The 19,614-nt window shown below is 35.5% G+C and overlaps 1 protein-coding gene across 1 annotated transcript in view; it reads left to right on the forward strand.

The window, feature by feature from the left end:
• The first annotated feature begins 610 nt into the window (after window positions 1-610).
• LOC100544077 (phosphatidylinositol 3,4,5-trisphosphate-dependent Rac exchanger 2 protein) overlaps window positions 611-19,614 on the forward strand; it is a 63,387-nt gene continuing 44,383 nt past the window's right edge. Inside the window, exons 1-11 of the mRNA XM_010708988.3 lie at window positions 611-782; window positions 3,199-3,343; window positions 5,152-5,252; window positions 9,871-9,974; window positions 11,324-11,373; window positions 12,003-12,078; window positions 12,781-12,853; window positions 13,900-14,042; window positions 14,192-14,284; window positions 15,455-15,603; window positions 17,876-17,961. Coding sequence (XP_010707290.1) covers window positions 713-782; window positions 3,199-3,343; window positions 5,152-5,252; window positions 9,871-9,974; window positions 11,324-11,373; window positions 12,003-12,078; window positions 12,781-12,853; window positions 13,900-14,042; window positions 14,192-14,284; window positions 15,455-15,603; window positions 17,876-17,961 — 1,090 coding nt within the window. The 5' untranslated portion in view covers window positions 611-712. The remainder of the gene's footprint in view (window positions 783-3,198; window positions 3,344-5,151; window positions 5,253-9,870; window positions 9,975-11,323; window positions 11,374-12,002; window positions 12,079-12,780; window positions 12,854-13,899; window positions 14,043-14,191; window positions 14,285-15,454; window positions 15,604-17,875; window positions 17,962-19,614) is intronic.

Raw genomic sequence — 19,614 nt, forward strand, 5'->3', positions numbered from 1 at the left:
GTTAGGAACATATTTCAAAAACAGTACATTTGCTTATAATGGATTTTTGTTATATTTTGTTATATTGTAGTTTGTGTAAACAAATTGTTTTTTACTCACGTATTTTACATCAAATACCAGTAAAAATATATCTGATACAATGATTTGCTTATTCTTTAAAACAAAGTTGTATTTTCCTCCCAGTGTCCTTAGTCCTTTCATAAACTTAATAGTAAATCATTCAACCAGCAGAACAGCTCTGAGACATTTAATGGATGAAACCACAATGCTGGTTTTTATGGAACTATTTATGACAGTTTAACACAAACAAAAGTACTCTAAGTACAGCGATCTGTTCTTTTAAGAGGACTCTGTTTGTTTTAGCACCGAGTATGTCTTCTTCCATATGCCAGGCAATTATGTCACATGATAAAAAACATGTTGAGTTGACTAAAAGTTAAAAGTATCACTCACTAAGGTATACTAGTTCAGAAATGGCACAAATAACTTTCATTTTTTTTAAATCTGTTCTGCTTTTTTGTTTTGTTTTCCATATTTTATAATTTCTATGTGTCATGATAGGAGTTCTTAAGGATTGTGAGTATTTATTTTCTAAGAGTTCTTGGTCTTTAAGCCATTTTATCTATTCTCAGCTGACTATCACAGTAGTGGCCACACTGTCATTAATGGCTGGAAGATCCACAACACAGCTAAGAACAAATGGTTTGTATGCATGGCAAAAACTCCTGAAGAGAAGCAAGAATGGCTGGAAGCTATTTTGAAAGAGCGAGAGAGACGAAAAGGTAGGTTAATAAATTTCCTTGTGTTGATTTACCAGAAAGCCATACTGTATTTATATGTTGAGATATAAAACAAAACCAGCTGCTAAGCAAATTTCTGATATCAGGTTCAGCTGATGGTTTATGAATATCAGCTTGGAAAAAAATAAAATTGTACTGAGAAGGACGTAATGTCTTGTATCGTATATTTTGGTAGTGAATGTTATTTTGGAAATAGGGAGATGACTTTATGTGTGATTTTGCAGCTTATCTTTAACCAGAGTATGTTGTCATAATTTCATTAAGGCCTGAGAATGGTCTGTGATTTAGGAGGGTCTATTCTGAATGCCTTTTGGGATCTTTACACATTTTGTGAATGGAAATTTGAATCACTGAAACAAGCAGGTTTTCTAAGTTTCTTCATGTAGATGATCCAGCATGAAGTGGTACGGAATATACCCACAACCCCATATTTCATTTCTCCTTAATCAAAGATAGTAAAAAATCACCATTACCAAACAACTATCTTTTTTTGAATCTCTGAACCAAGGTGGAAGAATACTTGGCTTAAAATTGATCCTGTTTTTTTTTTTTATGTGACTATAAATAACACTGTGTATTAAAGGTGAAACCGTTCACAAAATAGAAACAGGGAAAGATGACGCATCATCAACTTCTGAAGCTGATTTCATTTGTAAGCTGAGTTTCCTAATTAGTAAGGAAGTATGGAGCCTTGGTACTGAAAGAAAGTATGACCTTGTAGTCAGATCTATGTTTCTGTTTCTGGTCTGCCTAGATTTCCTGTGGACTGTTGTAGTATCCAGTGTTTTGTGACTTCACTCTGAGAGGAGTATAAACAGTGTTTCTTTGGTCTTTTAAGACTGACTACTGAATGTTTTTTGTATAACATCTGCCATAGGATTAGAGTTTCGACTAGAGTGTCTGAGAACTGACTAATAGTACTTATGATAACTAATACTGAAAAAGCTAAAAAGGTGCCTTAGAGTTCCCAAGCCTCAGCATTTTAGAATATTGAATGAAAAACAGTGTGGAAGAGATAACATCAAATACAACAAAAAACAGAGGAGCTTGTCCGAATCTGGCTAAAAAAGATTTCTAACAAATCCCACTTCACTTTTGCTAAGCTTTTTGGTTTCTCTAGATGATTGGCACTTTTAGGTAAGGAATACAAAGAGTAAGTAGGAATATTTTGTGTTGTTGTATTCTTGTTATTTTACATTATACTGCTAGCAGAGGTGAGTCTGACCTAAACCTTCCCAGTCCTGAGGTCAAAAGTAGCCTTCTCAAAGTCAGGAAAAGATTTTAGCATCTTCTTATTTGGGGAATTACTCGGCCCTTGGAGGTCATAAAGCTTTTGCCACTGAGGAGACATCCAGGGAAGAAACAAGAAAAGGCTAGAACACGAGAGGATTTGGTACACGCTCAGTTTGTAACACAGAATCTTCACAAGTATTCCTCGAATATCTCAATTACTTCATCCTCTTATAAATGTATGCATCCCCTCCAGCACAGTTTCTTCAAAACATCTACATATACCTATTAAAAAGCAGGATACATCAACTTCATTGCTAAAAGGTTCTCAGATCACTCAGAAACAAAAATGGGCCTGTTTTTAGAATTCAGATAGTGTCTAAACACAGCTGTAAACACTTTTTCAGGAATTCACTGTGAACATAAAGGTGCTTTAATTGCGTATTTGCTGAATAATATATAGAACCTGTTCATGGATTATATATTTTTGTACAATTACCCTGAAGTGTAAGTGACTGCACATCTGAGAACAGTGTTTTTCCTCCTTTGTGAGTCAGACACCAACTAAATTAAATAAACACACTTGGCAAACTCCTGAGCTGTGAGTGAGGCTCACGTGATTAACTGCCTCCTTTACTACACTGTGTGGCAGAGCTTGCCCATGCATTCCTTCTTAGTGATGCTATGTACCCCTCATCTCACGCAGATCTTTAGATTGCAGTGATCTCTAGACTAGGTAAATACAGAATGTAAAACATGGTAATGCAGCTTGGTATGCCATGTTTTGGAGCTTTCTGGACCATTGAATTTGGGAGACTTGGAGATTCAATGTACTGAGAGAAGCTCAGCTTACGTTATTTGCAGTCCATATGGCGAGGCTGAATAAAAGGGAGAGAATGTGCCAAGCGAAATAGTTCAGTAGAGTTTTCAGTGGTCATTGAATTCACTCTCAGCTAGGATTACATTTTTAGATGTATTTTCTTTCATTTGATTATGCTTTATGAAGATTAGATGTTCACAGATAAGTCTTGATTTGCAGTAAAATAATGAAAACCAATTCCTTTTGTTTGTTAATATGTAAAATATTGATAGCGCTTCTCAATTTTGATGAAGATTTTGAAATGTAATGGCAATGTCATTTCATAAAATTTTATTGTATTTTTAACAGGTTTAAAATTGGGCATGGAGCAAGACACTTGGGTGATGATCTCTGAGCAAGGAGAAAGACTGTACAAAATGATGTGCAAGCAAGGGAGTCTCATCAAAGACAGGAAGAGGAAATTAACCACGTTCCCCAAATGCTTTCTTGGAAGGTATTACATGCATTCAAGACCAGGAATTTTAATTCTCTAAAAATACATTTTAAATCTTCTTTGGGATTTTATGAAAACCACACATTGTCTGTTAGAACTATTTGTCTCTCAGAATAGTCAAAATGTAAAATGGTCTGCCTGAAACTGGATGTGTAGCTTTTAAAGGATCAAGGCTGCAAAGGCTGAAACTATGAAAATGCATCCAATAGAATAATTTCTTTAGAGAAATAATTTTCTACTTGTTCAATGCATTTTTGTTTCCGTAATGCCTAGTTTAGTCTTTAAATTTGCTTTAACTCACCTAAAACAAATCTGTCTCTAAAACTGTTTCCCTTCTCCTCTTGCCTGAACGTCAGATATGGAATTACTTAATGCAGCATACATACTTAAAAAATTTAACCCTATTGTGTGGAAGATCTTTAGAATGCCATGTTCCTCATGCATGCAAGAGGAAGAGAAAGCAATAGGTACTGTAATGTTAGATGTTATGTATATTACCAAAAAAAAACCAAAACGCTTTTGGAGGCAGAGAGCTTATCCTTATTTCATCTGACCATAAGACAGATGAGTATGGAAATGTCTTCATAAAAGTACCGTCACTGTTTTACACAACCGTCTGTTTTGGTGAAGATTCTTACCACTGTGTTCAAAAGAGGAAATGAAAAAGGAAATTTTCATGTACTATCCAATATCTTGTAGCTTGTGAGAGTTGAAACTAGGATTAAGGTTAATTATTGAGCTGTGATTGAATCATTTCCTCAGAGGGACTGTTGGAAGAAGGTGAAGAATACACTCATCATATGGAGTTGTGTAAAACATTTAAACCTTTAAATGAAAGGTGGTTTTTCTGTTCTGTCTTTGAAATGAACACTTTTGAAGCATGCTATTCTCGGGTCACCAGTTAGAACCCATGAGTATTGCACTGCCTTTCTGTGCAATATTTTGATTTGTAACAGATGTACAAATATCTAATGTGCCATATGATTGATATCTCTGGACTGCACCAGATCTATAGCAACATAAACACAGTATTTCCTCATTGTGCACCACATACTTTATTTCTGTGCTCAGAATGTCTCAGAAATAACAGGCCTACTGTTCTGTCATACTGCCATTACATCCTGCCATCATTGCATATCTGCCCAGTGCAAGTGTAGTAGTACTCCTAGGATTTCCTTGAATTTGAGGCCTGTTCAGTTTTCTCTATTCTAATTTAAAAAAAAAAAAATCATAGAAAGGAAGGAAAATATTCACCATGTTAGTGGATGAAACATACGTGCAGAAAAGATATGGCATATCAAGAGATACTTTCATGTACTAGGGCTCCTCAGAAAATAACGCCTCCTATTTTATTTCATTGGCTTATGACATCAGGGGCAGATGTTGGTGGTATTTTGTTGCTGTTTGACAGATGACTTAAAAAAATGCATGAAAAAATGGCACCCATTGACATTCCACATTTGCTGAATGTTTATGGAAACCAAACAGTGGATGTGAGCAGTGAGTGATGCATTTCAGCAGTAGTGACAGTGACGTCAAAGATAAGCCATGTTCTGGATGGCCATGCAGATTTTGAAGTGCAGCCGCATAAATAGGAGGCATTACTTTTGGAATGACCTACGTATTATGTCTAATTAATAAAAAGCAGAAATTATTTTTTTAAGTTGATATGGCATTCCAATGGTTATTCAATTTAAGAAGCACTTATGAAGTTAATAAGAAATCTTTCTAGACTTGTAACTGAGAAGAAAATGTAGATACGGTGGCATGACATTTCAAGTTTGGTTTTTTTATTTGTTTTCCTTCAGTGAATTTGTGTCCTGGTTGTTAGAAATTGGAGAGATACACAGATCTGAAGAAGGTGTTCATCTTGGCCAAGCTTTATTAGAGAATGGCATTATTCACCATGGTAAATATAATTAGTTTGAACTTGCTTGTTTTCAAGGTACTTATTGTAATTGGAGTAGATTTAATTTTGTCTGACAAAAAGATGGTCATATGTTGAATCTTCATTACATCTTTGTAGGGACCTATGAGGCCATTCCCCATAGCTAAAAAATTTACTGGAGATCTGCTGATTTAATCAGATTTAGACCTGTGCTGTCACAACATTGCAAACAGGATCTATAGAAACATTGCTATTACGTTCTAAGCAAAAGTAACTCTTGGAATAAGACTGAAGTAGATACTGCATTTAAGGATTTAAGCCTTTTATGTAGGTGAGGCTTTTTAGGAACATATGTAGGACTAAGAGTTGTTAGGAAAGAGCAAAAACTGTCACAGCTGGCTGCTGGTAAATGTATCTGATCCTCTGTTGAGGATTACAAGTTTAATTGCTAAATTCAGCCTAGAAACCAAAAGTTTAAACTTCTGAATTTTAAGGCCCTGTTCTCTAGGTTGCAGACTTAATAAAATTCATATTTTTATATTGAAGTTTTCAGTCAACTATCTGTATTAAGTTCATTCTGGAGAGATGTATCACTGAAATGGTTCTGTTTTTGAGCTGATAAGGTTTGGTTTCTTCAGGGTAATTTCCATTGGCAACATTCTACCTATCAGATATTCTTATCAGAGCTGGTCCTTGTCTCTGTTGCTTTTAGAAGGTATGATCCAGCAGGACCATATAAACACTCTTGAGAAACTTCTGCTTTTGAAGGCATGTTTGGCTTACAGTAAGTTCAGTTACTTAAGAAAAAAAAAAAAGCTGTTAGTGAAAGGGTTGTGAAGTTAGCTGCTGTTCTAGCATGGTTTCAAGGCATAAATTTAGATGGATTTATTGGCAGTTTTCATTGCAATGCTTAAATACTTTAGCCAGTAATGAATTTAATACTTTGCCACCATGTTTTCACATCCTCAGCTGGAAAGTGGGAGCAACAGAGTGCCACTTAGCTGTATACATGTTAGACATACAAAAATTAGGAGGAAAAACATTGAAGTTATTCATCAGCACTGATGTAGTCTTAAATGCCTTAATGTCAGTTTATGCGATTTTCTTCCTTTGTCATTCAAATGCCAGATGCTATTGTATTTCCTTCACACACATGATTGTTTCCAACTGAATGGTTCTTTTGCCAGAGATTCTTCTCTTAGAATCATGGAATAGTTTGAGTTGGAAGGGACCATTAAAAGTCATCTAGTCTGACTCCCCTAGAATGAACAGGGACACCTACAGCTAGATCAGGTTGCTCAGAGCTCTATTCAGCCTGACCTTGAATGTTACCAGAAATGGGACATCTATTACCTCTCTGGGCAGCCTTTCAGTCCCTCACCATATTTATTGTAAGAAAAGTTTTTCCTTACATCTAATCTAAATCTCCCCTCTTTTAGTTTTGAACCTTTTCCCCATGTCCAATCACAACAGACTGTGCTAAAGAGTCTATTCCTTTCTTTCTTACAGCTTTCCTTTAGATACTGATACTTGATCTTGTAATTTATATCCCAAATACACTGATGGACTTTCTCAGTACAGATTTAAATGAATATTGTGTAATTTCATGAGATAAATGGGTAATTATATTAGAGTACTGAAATTTGAGCCAGACATGTTACTTTGAATAGTTGATCCAGCTGTGGTTCAGTGAAAATAGAACTCTTAAAATAAAGTTGAATGAGCCATCTGTTTTCACAGAGGGAGCAAGGGAGAAAGAAAGTTTGGCCGTTGTTCACATTGTGAATGTTGTAGGGGGCTTTGTTAGACCTAACATATTCTACCACATGGCTCATTCCAGCTGTGACAGACCCGTGTTGTGATGCGCATTGTTTTGCTTCCTTGTCTGTGAACTCTTAGAAGCTAAGCTTTTTTTCTTTGTTTTCTTTTTCCAGTTTTGCAAAAGATAAAATCTGTTTATTCATTGTCATAGTGAGATATTTTGTCCATTCACTTACTACTGATGATTAGAGGTGGAATCTTCCTCTCAAGACAATAAGGGATTGATATACTGATCTGAGTCAAAATTATCCTGGGAGAAAAGTAAAAATAACCTGTTCAAACCTGATGTGTGCCATATAAAAATCTGTCCCAAAAGAGAGTATGGGTATAGGGGTGGTAGTGAAATACAAAACAACTTGGGGTTACTTATTTTAGTGTTAGTGAAGCATTTTATCATCTTTAAGCATTTGAAATTATACTCCTGTAAATGTACACCTGAAACTGATAGATATTAGTGGTTGATATATCTATTCTTCTACTTGAGTACAACAAACCAAATCACATCTATATAATAGAAAAAAAGAATAAAAAAAACCCAAACCTACCTTAAAATGAATAGCAATTCACAGCTTCACTCACAGCATTTCCTGGATATATTTAGTATTTTGCACAATACATTTGAGTTGGAAACACCTTTGTTTGGTTTCCTTGCTTTCTGGAGTTCAGGATGTGGCAACTTTTGTGGGCCTACTACTGTAGTTTTTGGTGTGCTTTGTGTTAGTAGGGGCTGTGAAGACAAAACAGCATTCTTCAGAGCAAGGAGACTTCTCTGTTCTTCATGGGCAAGCAAGAATGGAAAGGCGCTTTGCAGGCATTTTTTTTTTCCTCTGCGGTACGATCCTGGTGGTGGTGTTTTCTACCTTCTGTAGTATCCAATTTTAAAAACTCCTAATGTATGTTAATCTACTGGAATATGTATTTTCTGCAGGAGTAGAATATTTGTTTTTAGAATATATCTATTCCTCTTTGAAATGATCGTACTACAGTAAAATTCATTTCAACATTTGTGCTAGGCACTACATGTGTGAACTTTGTGTCTGATGTATTATGAATTCATAGTATGTAAAAGAGAGTTTATTCTGGATAATCACCTCAGCACAAGCCATCAGTTCGAGACAATCGGAATAATGTCTTGGGCTTTACTATCTGTAGATATATCAAATGCAGGTAGAGAAGTTATTTTTCTTTGCATATGACACCGGTGAAACCACTGTATATATCATGTCCAAATTCTGTGTCCACAAATCGGAGGATGTGTGGAGATACTGAGGAGTTTGACAGACTATGAAAATGTTTTGAGAAAACATATGAAGTTGTGAGGTTTTGCTCTCAAAATCTTGTGAAACTCTGTTGAATGGAAGTCCACCTGATAAGATCCTTCTTTATGGATTTTTGGTAAAATGAATGGTTTATATTTACTTCCACGGTGCAAGGAAGGGATGCCATTCAGAGGGACCTCAACAGACTTGAAAGGTGGGCCTGGGTGGACCTCATGAGGTTCAACACAGCAAAGTGCAAGGTTTTGCACTTGGGCTGGAGGAATCCCAGGCATCCATACAGACTGGGAGACATAGTCCTTGAGAGCAGCCCTGCTGAGAATGACGTGGCGGTCCTGATGGATGGAAAACTTAACATGAGCCAGCAGTGTGCTCTTGCAGCTTAGAAAGCAAATGGAATCCTGGGCTCCATCAGGAGAGGGCCAGCAGGGACAGGGAGGTGATTATCCCCCTTTACTCTGCTCTTGTGAGGCCCCATCTGGAGTACTGTGTCCAGGTCTGGAGCCCCCAGTACAAGAAAGACAGAGAGAGGGTCCAGAGGAGAGCCACAGAGATGATCAAAGGGCTGGAGCACCTCCCCTACGAAGACAGACTGAGGGAGCTGGGCTTGTTCAGCCTGGAGAAGAGAAGGCTGTGGGGTGACCTCATTGCAGCCTTTCAGCTCCTAAAGGGAACCTACAAACAGTAGGGGAATCAACTCTTTGAAAGGGTAGATAACTGCAGGATAAGGGGAAATGGTTTTAAATTGAGGGAGGGAAGATTCAGGTTGGATGTCGGGGGAAGTGTTTTACAGAGAGAGTGGTGAGGTGCTGGAACAGGCTGCCCAGAGAGGTTGTGAATGCCCCGTCCCTGGAGGTGTTCAAGGCCGGGTTGGATGGGGCCCTGGGCAGCCTGGTCTGGTGTTAAATGGGGAGGTTGGTGGCCCTGCCTGTGGCAGTGGGGTTGGAGATTGATGATCCTTGTGGTCCCTTCCAACCCAGGCCATTCAAGAGCCTTGTAAGAATTGCGAGTCTCTTGCATCAAAGATCTTCAGCTGGCTCTGTATAATGGAAGACGTGCTCTCTACCCTCCCCAATGCAGGACTGATCAGGTGTTTCTGGAGGATTCTTTATTGATTCATCTGAGATTGGCTTCAGCAAGAATTAGAATCTAGATAATGCTAGACTAGTATTAGAGGATACTGTGGAAAAATAGATTGATAATTGGAAAAGAAGCTGTCTTCTTGGCTATTCGATTGATAAGCTTTGCAAAAGTGCTGAAACACATGCAAGTGCCTGATTTTCTAGATTGTTTCCAGGCTGTTTGTTTATCTTATTCTTTGCCCTGTTACTTAAAATTCATTAGTTTCCTGTGGACTACTTGAATGTTTTGAAAAATATCACCACTGACATAGAGCAACTTGCGGCAGATGATCTACTCATTTCCCTTTGTCAGAAATCTATTTTGTAATGGACTGTTATTAGAATCAATGACTTTGTCCTTCTTTACTGTCCTGTAGAAAGTATGTATGCTGATGATGTACTTTTTTTTTTTTAATTTAGTTACTGATAAGCACCAGTTCAAACCTGAACACATGCTGTACAGATTCCGATACGATGACGGAACATACTATCCAAGGAGTGAGATGCAGGAAGTGATTTCTAAGGTAAAAAGTGAAGCAGTTGCTATTACAAAGAAAAATGCATTCAAAATGGAGATTCTACTTGAGAAATGAAATAAATATTATGCAAGAATACACAGCATCCCCTCACACTTGCCTGTCTCTATATTCATGTGAATTGGATTTTGTTTTCCATTTGTAAGGAAAGATTTTTGGCTTTTTTTTTTTAAACATATTTCAAAAACAAAATATAAAAATGTATTTTAGTTACTAAATGATTTCATGTATGGGATGTATTGCCTGTATTTCTGGGTGATTATGAAGATGACATTTCAGTCCATTGTATTTTTTAATTCATTTTAATAGATACGAAACTGTACATACATATTTTTCTTTTTTTCTTTTAAATTTCCTCTTATATCTGAGTGTCTTTTATTAGTACTTTATCAAGGTAGTAAACGAGGAATCAGATAGATAGTACTGTCCATCTACTATGCTAGGTGCAAAAGATTTGCCTTTAAACTTGTTAATATTTAACATTTTCATGATTTGAAGGTAGTAGAAAATGGAAGCATCCTTGGGCATTTCATTATAACATTTGTGGTTTTTTTCATTATGGCTTTACTGCTGGCATTTGTTAATGCAAGGTGTATCTACCGTAATCTTCAATACTGAGCTACCACACAACACTGTGGGATGAAATCTACTTTGGAACAATTTTTTTAATAATCATTTTTTGTAATCTACTAAGGATTACTTATGTGATTTTTTTTTTTTTTTCCTAGTGCTGTTTTCTGGTGGTAGTAGTATTAGTATTTTTAATTCCTCCAAATTTATTTATTTATTTATTTATTTATTTATTTAAATTGAGAACATTTCACATATCCGAGTTGATTCATTTTTTAAGTTTCCTAGTTATTTGTGATTTCAATATAAAAAGAAGTATATATGTGTGTGTGTGTGTGTGTGTGTGTATATGTATATATATATATATATGTGTGTGTATATTTGACTTTCTTTGCTTTGTGTGTAGACCAGTAAACAGTGATAGGGGAAAACAGTGATAGGGGAAACCTTAGCACACAGAAAAATTCCTTTGTCATTCAGGTTTTGTGTATTTTTTTCCAAATACTATGCCTTAAATAAACGTTATTGCTACCTTAAAGATAACTCTTTTTTGCTTGTATGTCAGTGAAGCTTGGTTTGAAATGCTTTATTTTTCATTATTTAATCATCGATATTGTTATCTGGAATGTTTAACTTTTGGCATAAATAGGCATCTGAATAGTTTTGGTTTGTTAGCTACATGAAGTGCATTGGAACTTTCTGTGTCCATTCCCCTTATGCTCTCTGGGGTATGAATATATAACTAACCTCACCTTTCTCTTTAACAGGGTGTACGACTGTACTGTCGCCTTCACAGTCTCTTTACCCCAGTAATTAGGTGAGTCCAATTGCAAAATCCTTAGAGACGTATTCAAAAGAAGCATATATATTCTGAAGATGAAAATTTCGTGTTTGGACGTAGGAAACCTAAACCATACCTTAAGATTGCTCTTTTGTGAGAAGTAAAAAGATGGAAGGACTATGAAGACAAAAAAGTATAACTGCTAAAATGACTACAAACAAAGTTCAGGATGACCTTTTTTTCCTCCAGATTTTAAGCACTTTCTAAGTCCTGATGTATATGTTTAGATGCTTACTGTATTGATTAATATGCTCGCTTCTTTACTAACTCTCCATTACTTCATTTGTAGAGTCCCAGCTATAACAAAGCACCTGTCTTTGCACTTCAGTGATGTAATTGGCAATGATATGTATAAGATATGTTCAGCCTCCTTTCTGTCTATACTGAAAGGTTTGACTTGCTTTACTTCAGAGGCAACTTTAGAAGCTTTATTTCTGAACCATTACAAAATGCTCAATTCATACTTGTATTACCTTATATAGAAAAAAATAAGCGTTGGGTTTTTTTGCTTGTGTTGGGGTTTTTTGTTTGTGTGTTTGTCTTTAATTTTAGACTCTTTTGATATGTTGGTTGACATATATATTTATTTATTTTATTTTGGACAGGGATAAAGATTATCATCTGCGAACTTACAAATCTGTTGTCATGGCTAACAAACTCATAGACTGGTTGATTGCACAGGCAAGTTTATACTTTCGGATTTATGTACTTGTCTAAATATTGTATTTAATTTCTGATTTGAAAGGTTGTGATAGAATAAGTGAAATAACATCCAAATACTGTGAGAGTTATTAGAACAATGTGTGTTTAAGTGTAATCCTCTTAAACTAGCAAAGTAACAGAAATCAGCTGCCAGTAGCTATACTATTAATTCGTTTTGTACTTATCATCCTTATTTGCAATTGGACTTCAAATGTTTTAATGAGACTTAGCTTTGTGATTCAGCATGTAACATTATTTGAGGCTTAAAATGAAATGGATAGGCTATGAAAACTAAATTACTAACTAGAGGGATGAAAGTGAGCGTCAATTTGCTGTCATGGTTCCATTTTATCTTATACAAACCAGGAACAGGATAACCTGTTCACTCAGTCAACATCTACCACCTTTGTAAATGAAAGTTAAAAATGTCAATACTTTTATATTTCATTATGTCCAATTTTAATTGAGAATGCACTCTTATTAAAATATTTCCATTTTATAGCTATATATATAATAGTATAATATTGATGTTATATAATATTTCATATGCTCACTGTAAAAATCCAAAGGTGATGATGGTCAATGTACCATTGCTGGCCCTGTTAGATTATGCCATTGCAAATAGAAAGCATTTTGCTGATATTTTGAAGTATATAAAAAATACACGTTATGGTTTAACAGGGAGATTGTCGGACCAGGGAAGAAGCTATGATCTTTGGTGTAGCTCTTTGTGATAATGGCTTTATGCACCATGGTAAGTAAATGCATTCTCTACAAGCTATGTTTGTTCTAATGCTGTCTACACAGTAGAAGGGAAATGTTGGGACTCTTAAACATTTAAACAAGGAATTGCAAGATGGTTCATTGTATCACTGCTATAATCTTAAAGAAGGAAAAACAAGCCATTTTATACTCTAAAAATTATTTTCGGTCAAAGCCTATACTGAGGGTTTCATACTTTGAAAGAATATTCTTAAGCAGGTAATACATGTCTACTCAGAGGAGACTGAAGATGCTAATGGAGGTAATTTGTAGGAACAAAAGGAAGCATTTTTGGAGGAATGAAATGAGTGGAGGAGCATGACTTCAAAAAGTGTGAAGTGGTGACAGCTGTAGAAGGTGGATTGTAGGGATAAAAAAAAAAAAAAAGAAAATGTTAATGATAGCAGAGAACAAAGCAGAGTGCCAAAAATGAGTGAACAAGGTTGCATTTAATAGCATCAGACGGAAAACTTAAGTAAAACAATTGAAGCAATGGGTCATTTACTGAAATAAAATGAGGAAAAAATGATTTTCTCATCAGCTGGTTTAGATAAGGATGGAAGATTAATGTCCTTTCAGACGCTGTTCATTCTTTTGCCCCTTAGTCTTTGAATATGCAGACTGTATCTGTCTGCTGTTCCAGTTGCTTCCATAGTCCCAGCAAACCCATTTGTAATACTGAACCTGGCATGCTTCACCATTTGGAGAATGCCAGGTCTTGGTTGTGAACATTTCCAGTGACTGTCCAGCAGAACTTCTGAAAACTGTATATTTGAATCTGTTTTAAGAAGAAATCTTGTGCTTTGCATTTTCATTAAAACCTCTTCAGGCTAATGTGTATTCCTAAGCTTGGTGAAATCCAAATTCTGTACCTGAAAAGGAATTTAGTGTTACCTACCAGAAAAAAATTTGTTTTTTTTTTAGATTTAAAAATTAAGATTTCACTAGGTTCACGCACAAAATAATTAGCTAGTGCTTAACCTGTGTATTGATGTTCAGTAGTGCAAGTACTCATGTCTGTGTTTCTGTTTCTTACAGTGTTAGAGAAAAGTGAATTTAAAGATGAACCACTGCTGTTCCGTTTTTATGCGGATGAAGAAATGGAAGGATCAAATATGAAACACAGACTGATGAAACATGATTTGAAAGTAGTGGAAAATGTTATAGCTAAGTCACTGTTGGTGAGTTAAACCAAATGATTATATGCTTGGATGAGAACAAAAAATTGGTTGTACTGACAATAAATTAGCACTGTGTGTTCATTTATCAATTGAGCTATACTTTACTAAGGGACTTTCTGAATAATATTTTGAACAATTCTATTTTTCAGATTAAATCTAATGAAGGCACCTATGGTTTTGGTTTAGAAGATAAAAATAAGGTGCCAATTATTAAGGTGGTGGAGAAAGCATCAAATGCTGAGGTATTAAATGTTATAAACTAACTTTCCTCTTTTATTTTACATCAGTTAAGAAAATGTGTATTAGATAATAATTAATATGAGAAGGTTCTGAGAAATCTGTGGTTGTGAATCTTTGTTTAGTTTGAAACAAAATAGAACTGTGAGCATTACCAACACTTGTTCTCTACATAGGAAATCTGTTATGAGTCTTGATAGAAAAATAATACATTTATTTTTATGCTTATTAAAATATTCCAGTTATGACATTGCTCATGAGTGGAGTAAGCATCCTTCAATAGCATATTAAATGAATATACAAAAGTATACTAGTCTGTAGATTGCATTTGATGTATTTCATAACAAAGGATATATTAAGCAAAATCTAGAATTTGGGAATCTGAATAAATAAATTACAGCCTTTCAATTTGTTAGTATTGCTTTAGTTGCTGTTGCAGTAATTTGACATTATCTGGTGAACAACATGAGAGTCTTATGTACAAATATACAGAACAATACATCCATGGGAAGAAACATTTAGACCTGAATTTCAAGCCCTTCTACATCTCATTATGGGAGTGAAGTTTTAGTAAAAATAGATGTAGTAGATCACTAATATAATATAGCCATAGAGATATGTCCAGGGCTATGTTTCTCTTTTATTCCTCTGTTAGCTTTGTGTGATTCCTTGTGGTCTTTTTCAGCAGTCAGATGCTAGCATCATCTATGTGCCTTAAGCAACTCTATGTATGCCTACCATGCTAGCTGGGAATGGTTTCTTTCCTTGTAGACCACAATTTAAAGCTTGTACATAAATTTGTTACTCAAAGCTATGGCCATAAAAGTTTTAAGGATACATTTTGTTTTGAATTTTAGTATATATATCTTTACAAAAGAAGCTTTTAATTCCTTTTTAATTCCTGTTTTGTTAATTTTCCAACATTAACTAATATGGTAGTGCTTTCATAGTGTCTTGAATGAAACTAGGGCTTGTATTTAGATCTCTTCATAGGTCATTGTAACCAGTTCCAGAACTGGTGTCTTTTGATGTCTTGCGTACTTATTGAGGGGGCATAAATAATTTTCTTTAAATGTGTGGTCATTATTCGTATTGGCATTGCATGCAAGCATAAGAAAGTACAGTGTTGTTGGTTATAAAAGGCAAATGTATACACAACTGTTATTGTTTTCTAGATGGCAGGCTTGGAAGTTGGGAAAAAAATCTTTGCCATTAATGGTGACCTCGTTTTTCTGCGACCCTTCAGTGAAGTGGATTGCTTCCTGAAAATGTGTTTAAACAGCAGAAAGCCCCTGCGGGTTCTTGTGAGCACTAAACCAAGGGAGTAAGTTGTCATTCTTTTGGGGAAATTTTTAGAAATTACAAATGAAGCAAATTTTAAAAGACAGATGGAACTTCAAAAAGCACCACTCTAACGCTATTAGTAATCTTAACTTCATAAAGCCAAGCAATTTGATCTGCTTTGACTTTGTTTTATTATATTTATCATCAGCAAAGACAAGATGAATGGGCTTAGGTCATCAGATCTGGCGACTTTACATGTATGCAGAAAACCACAATGTATAAATAAAGTTTGGAATACATGGGCAGTTTCAATCACCTATCTCTTACTATATTTATTAAACAAGTTCCTCTGTCTGACGATTAGTTCCTAGTTTGCCAGAATGGGCCTCTTTGCTATGTGTGCTGGTTGTGTAAGCAACCCTGGCAAGTAAACAAATTCCAGTCTTTCTGCAACAGATGAGGTTTTATACAAAGTTTTGAACCTTCCTACCTGAGTGGAATTTGTTATGTAGAAGAAATTCTAAGTGAGGCCTAATGCCTGGGTTCATTTGGAATGTAAACAAGTGTAGATCTGTTAGTAAGGTTAATGTAGTTGTTATTGGTTTCTACGTAACAGTGAAATAGCAGGGTAAGAAACAGCAGCTGGAGGAAGTTCTCATCAGCTTTTGCAGAGTAAGGAGGAAGTCATGCTCTATTGTCAGAAAACATGTAGAGAGCCTTGGAAATAGCTCCATTTGAGCAGCAGAATGGAGATGTTTCTCCTGTTAATAAGGAAGATGTCTTGAGAAATACAGTGGTAACCATAATGGGAAAAAGAGCAAAGGAATAAGTATGGCATGAAGTCAATAACCTGGACTGATAATAAAAAACAACAGCAACCAAGCAGCAAAAACAATAAAAGCACTTTAGATGAGTGTTCTGTAGCAAACATAAAAAGCTTATATTAGCATTTCTTTAATGCTGATCTTGGATCAATTTCTGACACAGTGAAAATGTGAGTGAATTTCAGGGTTGACAGAGACGATCTGGTGAATGAGGAGTTCGGATGAGCTTAAGAATTTATTTCCTTTACTTCCTTTACTGTCAGAGGCTGCTTCTATCATAACTGTGTGTTAGCAGGAGAGACAGTTCTCTCACAAATTCTTAGCTAAAACCTTCAGTGATGTTCTTTCTTAGTTTATTCACTAATATGTTCACAAAGTATATTTTTGTACAAATATTTTGTACAAATTTATGTGCTTCAATGGGATTTGGATCTCGTGTCTGCTTGTAATTGGCTCAAAACACTAAATGCTGTATCCAGGAAAAAAAAAAGAAAGAAAAAAAGAAAGAAAAAAAAATGAAAGAATAAGATATAATGCGATGATATTATTCAAATATATCTGAATGTCAGAATTCTTACAGTTCAAATGCATTTTGCATTCACTTATCTCCATCAGTTTTCTTTTGCACTGGCAAATGGAGTCCAGGGCAAAGACCCCTTAAATATTAACAGAGCTGGCTCTGGAAGTAAAGACTGTAGAGTTAGATCAGTGCAGTGTTATGTGTGACCTAACGAGCTCAGATAAGGGCTAATGCAGCTGTGTTGCTTTTTCTGGAATCTGAGCTAATAGCACATTAGCTTACTTTGGGTGAACTCAGGGTTTCGTTTTAAGGAGTAGCTGTGAATTTTGAATATCAGAACAGTGTTTTGTTGGTTATGATTCTAAAACTTTTTTATTACCTTTGCACATAGACTAAGCAAGAGCGTAACACAATGTGTGTACACGTTGTATGAACAGTAGCAGGCAACTCATTTCAAAAAACTCAGTGCTTTACCTACTTGCTCAGAAAGGCTGTAAAAAATATTATTTTTAACAATAAAAGTTAACAGATTCTAACACAAACATAGTCTCTACAGTCCTCTGCAGGTCATCTGATGAGGCCTGCTGTGATCTGAGGTCCCCAGGCTCTGTGCTGCTGGCTGATAGACTGCCTGCATTCCCAGGGCTTTCAGTGTTGCTGTTTTATGACAACATACTCAAATCATGGTCCTTTGGGAGGAATTTTAAATCTGCAGGCTGCTTTGGTCTTAATTGGCATACTGAAATTCTGTGTGAAATAATATTGCCTTCCTCTGGTTGATATCAGTATCTCTTAATTCTGATGTTAGTGGTGCAAATGATCAAGAAAATGAATGATGGTGAATCTGAAACTGAATTGACTGAAAGCGTGGATTTTACACTCTGTCCTACTTATTGCTGTCCACTTCTATGTTAGTTAACAAAATGCTACCTTTTGCTATATTCATATTGGATTGTTGCATGTATCAGGACAGTGAAGATTCCTGACTCCGCAGATGGTCTTGGGTTCCAAATCCGAGGCTTTGGCCCTTCAGTCGTCCATGCTGTTGGGAGAGGTAAGTTGTAAGAGCTGTCAATGCATGAGGTAATTATACATTTTACATGTAACTGTCTTGGCTAAGATGAATCAAAATAAGATCCACTGAGTAATTAAGGTGAGGTATAGTAAGGCTGTGATTTTCTTACAGATTGAGGAATAGCTGACAAATCCAAAAGCTCATTATCCTGTGAATGGATGCTGGGAACTGTTTCTTGAAAGTTCGTTTGTTATGTGACCATGTGGTTCCCCAATGTTCTGTAAACATTTTACAGAAAATCTATTTTTTATAAATCTTTTCAATAGTGCTATTTAAGATACTGCTTTTTCTATTTTGTGATATGATGGTCAAATGCTTGCCATCCCTAACTTGGTAAATTTTGGATTGGTGCCTTGTTAATAAAAGAAGGAAAGCATTTTTGTTGTTGTTGCTGTTCAATGCTGTTAATGGTAAAGCCAGCTACCTCTGTATTTTCAGCTATTTAGGGGCAGTTATGTCCTTTCACCTCCTCCTACCTTTGTAATTGATGAATTTAAAATGAATTGATCTGCTAAGCAGCCAGATTTGAAGAGCTCTATGATGACTTTTTTTTTTCCTAAGCTGTGGTGCCAGAAATTAGATTTTTGAGAGAAAGTAATAAACTGCAGACTGTTAAGCTGATGTGGTAATTATTTCTGCACCTGGTTCTCGATTCAACTGCCTATCCTTATTCATTAAGCACATACATTATTCCAATTAGCCTCAGTGGTACCTAAGTCTTGCTTGTATGGTTAGTTAAACCTGGAAGACTTTGAGCATATGTTTAAATACTTTGCTGAATTGGAATCATAGGTTTTTTTTTGTTGTTGTTGTTTTCTGCTTTGAAGAACAAAATTTCTGCTTTTTGAGAGATGTTTAATAACTTATTTAAATCCAGACTTTTATACATTACAATAGCTAGTAATAATATTTCCAGTGACTTTAATTGATATTAGATTTAAAATGCAACTATCATCTATTCCTGTCGCTTTTATTTTTCTAAGCAGTGCCAAGACCAGATAGTACCTAAAAATAATAGAAATATATATGTATTGTTTCTATTATTTTTTGTCAGATGTGCTCAACTGACAAGTTGTGACATGATTTTTTCTACTTGTCAGCCCTGCAAATTTAGTTCAGCCTTTTCTTTTGTAACAGTTGGCTTCTTCACCTCAGTGTTTCATTCTCTAGCCAATAGGTTTTGACTTCACTTGCACTTTTCTAGCAATAGCCAGAGAAACGTAAGGGTGAATGGGTAGGTGGTCAAAATCCAGCAGGTTTTCAGGACTAGGTTTGAGTAATACTGAAAAGACCTGGAGTCACCTGCTTTTCTTGTAGTACTCTTTCAGTAGATATAGAGGATTTTTCCGAAGATGGCTGTTCTACTGTGGAAATAAATTGCTGAACTATGTATTTTGCATTGCTCAAACAAATAGATTTTGTTGGAAATTACTGATATTTCTTAGAACTTCTACTCTGCTTTGTGTATTTTGCTTAAAATTGTAAAGACTATTATAAGTGAATTGGTTAAAAAAAAAAAAGACAAAAACACCGACAGGATCCTTGGGAGTGTCAATGGAACTCTGTTTTCTTTAAGTCCAGCTGACATCAGAAGCACTCTGAAGTCAGGGGCTTTTGAAATGTAAGCTTTAA

The sequence above is a fragment of the Meleagris gallopavo genome, chromosome 3, assembly GCF_000146605.3.
Source record: "Meleagris gallopavo isolate NT-WF06-2002-E0010 breed Aviagen turkey brand Nicholas breeding stock chromosome 3, Turkey_5.1, whole genome shotgun sequence".
Lineage (NCBI taxonomy): Eukaryota > Metazoa > Chordata > Aves > Galliformes > Phasianidae > Meleagris > Meleagris gallopavo.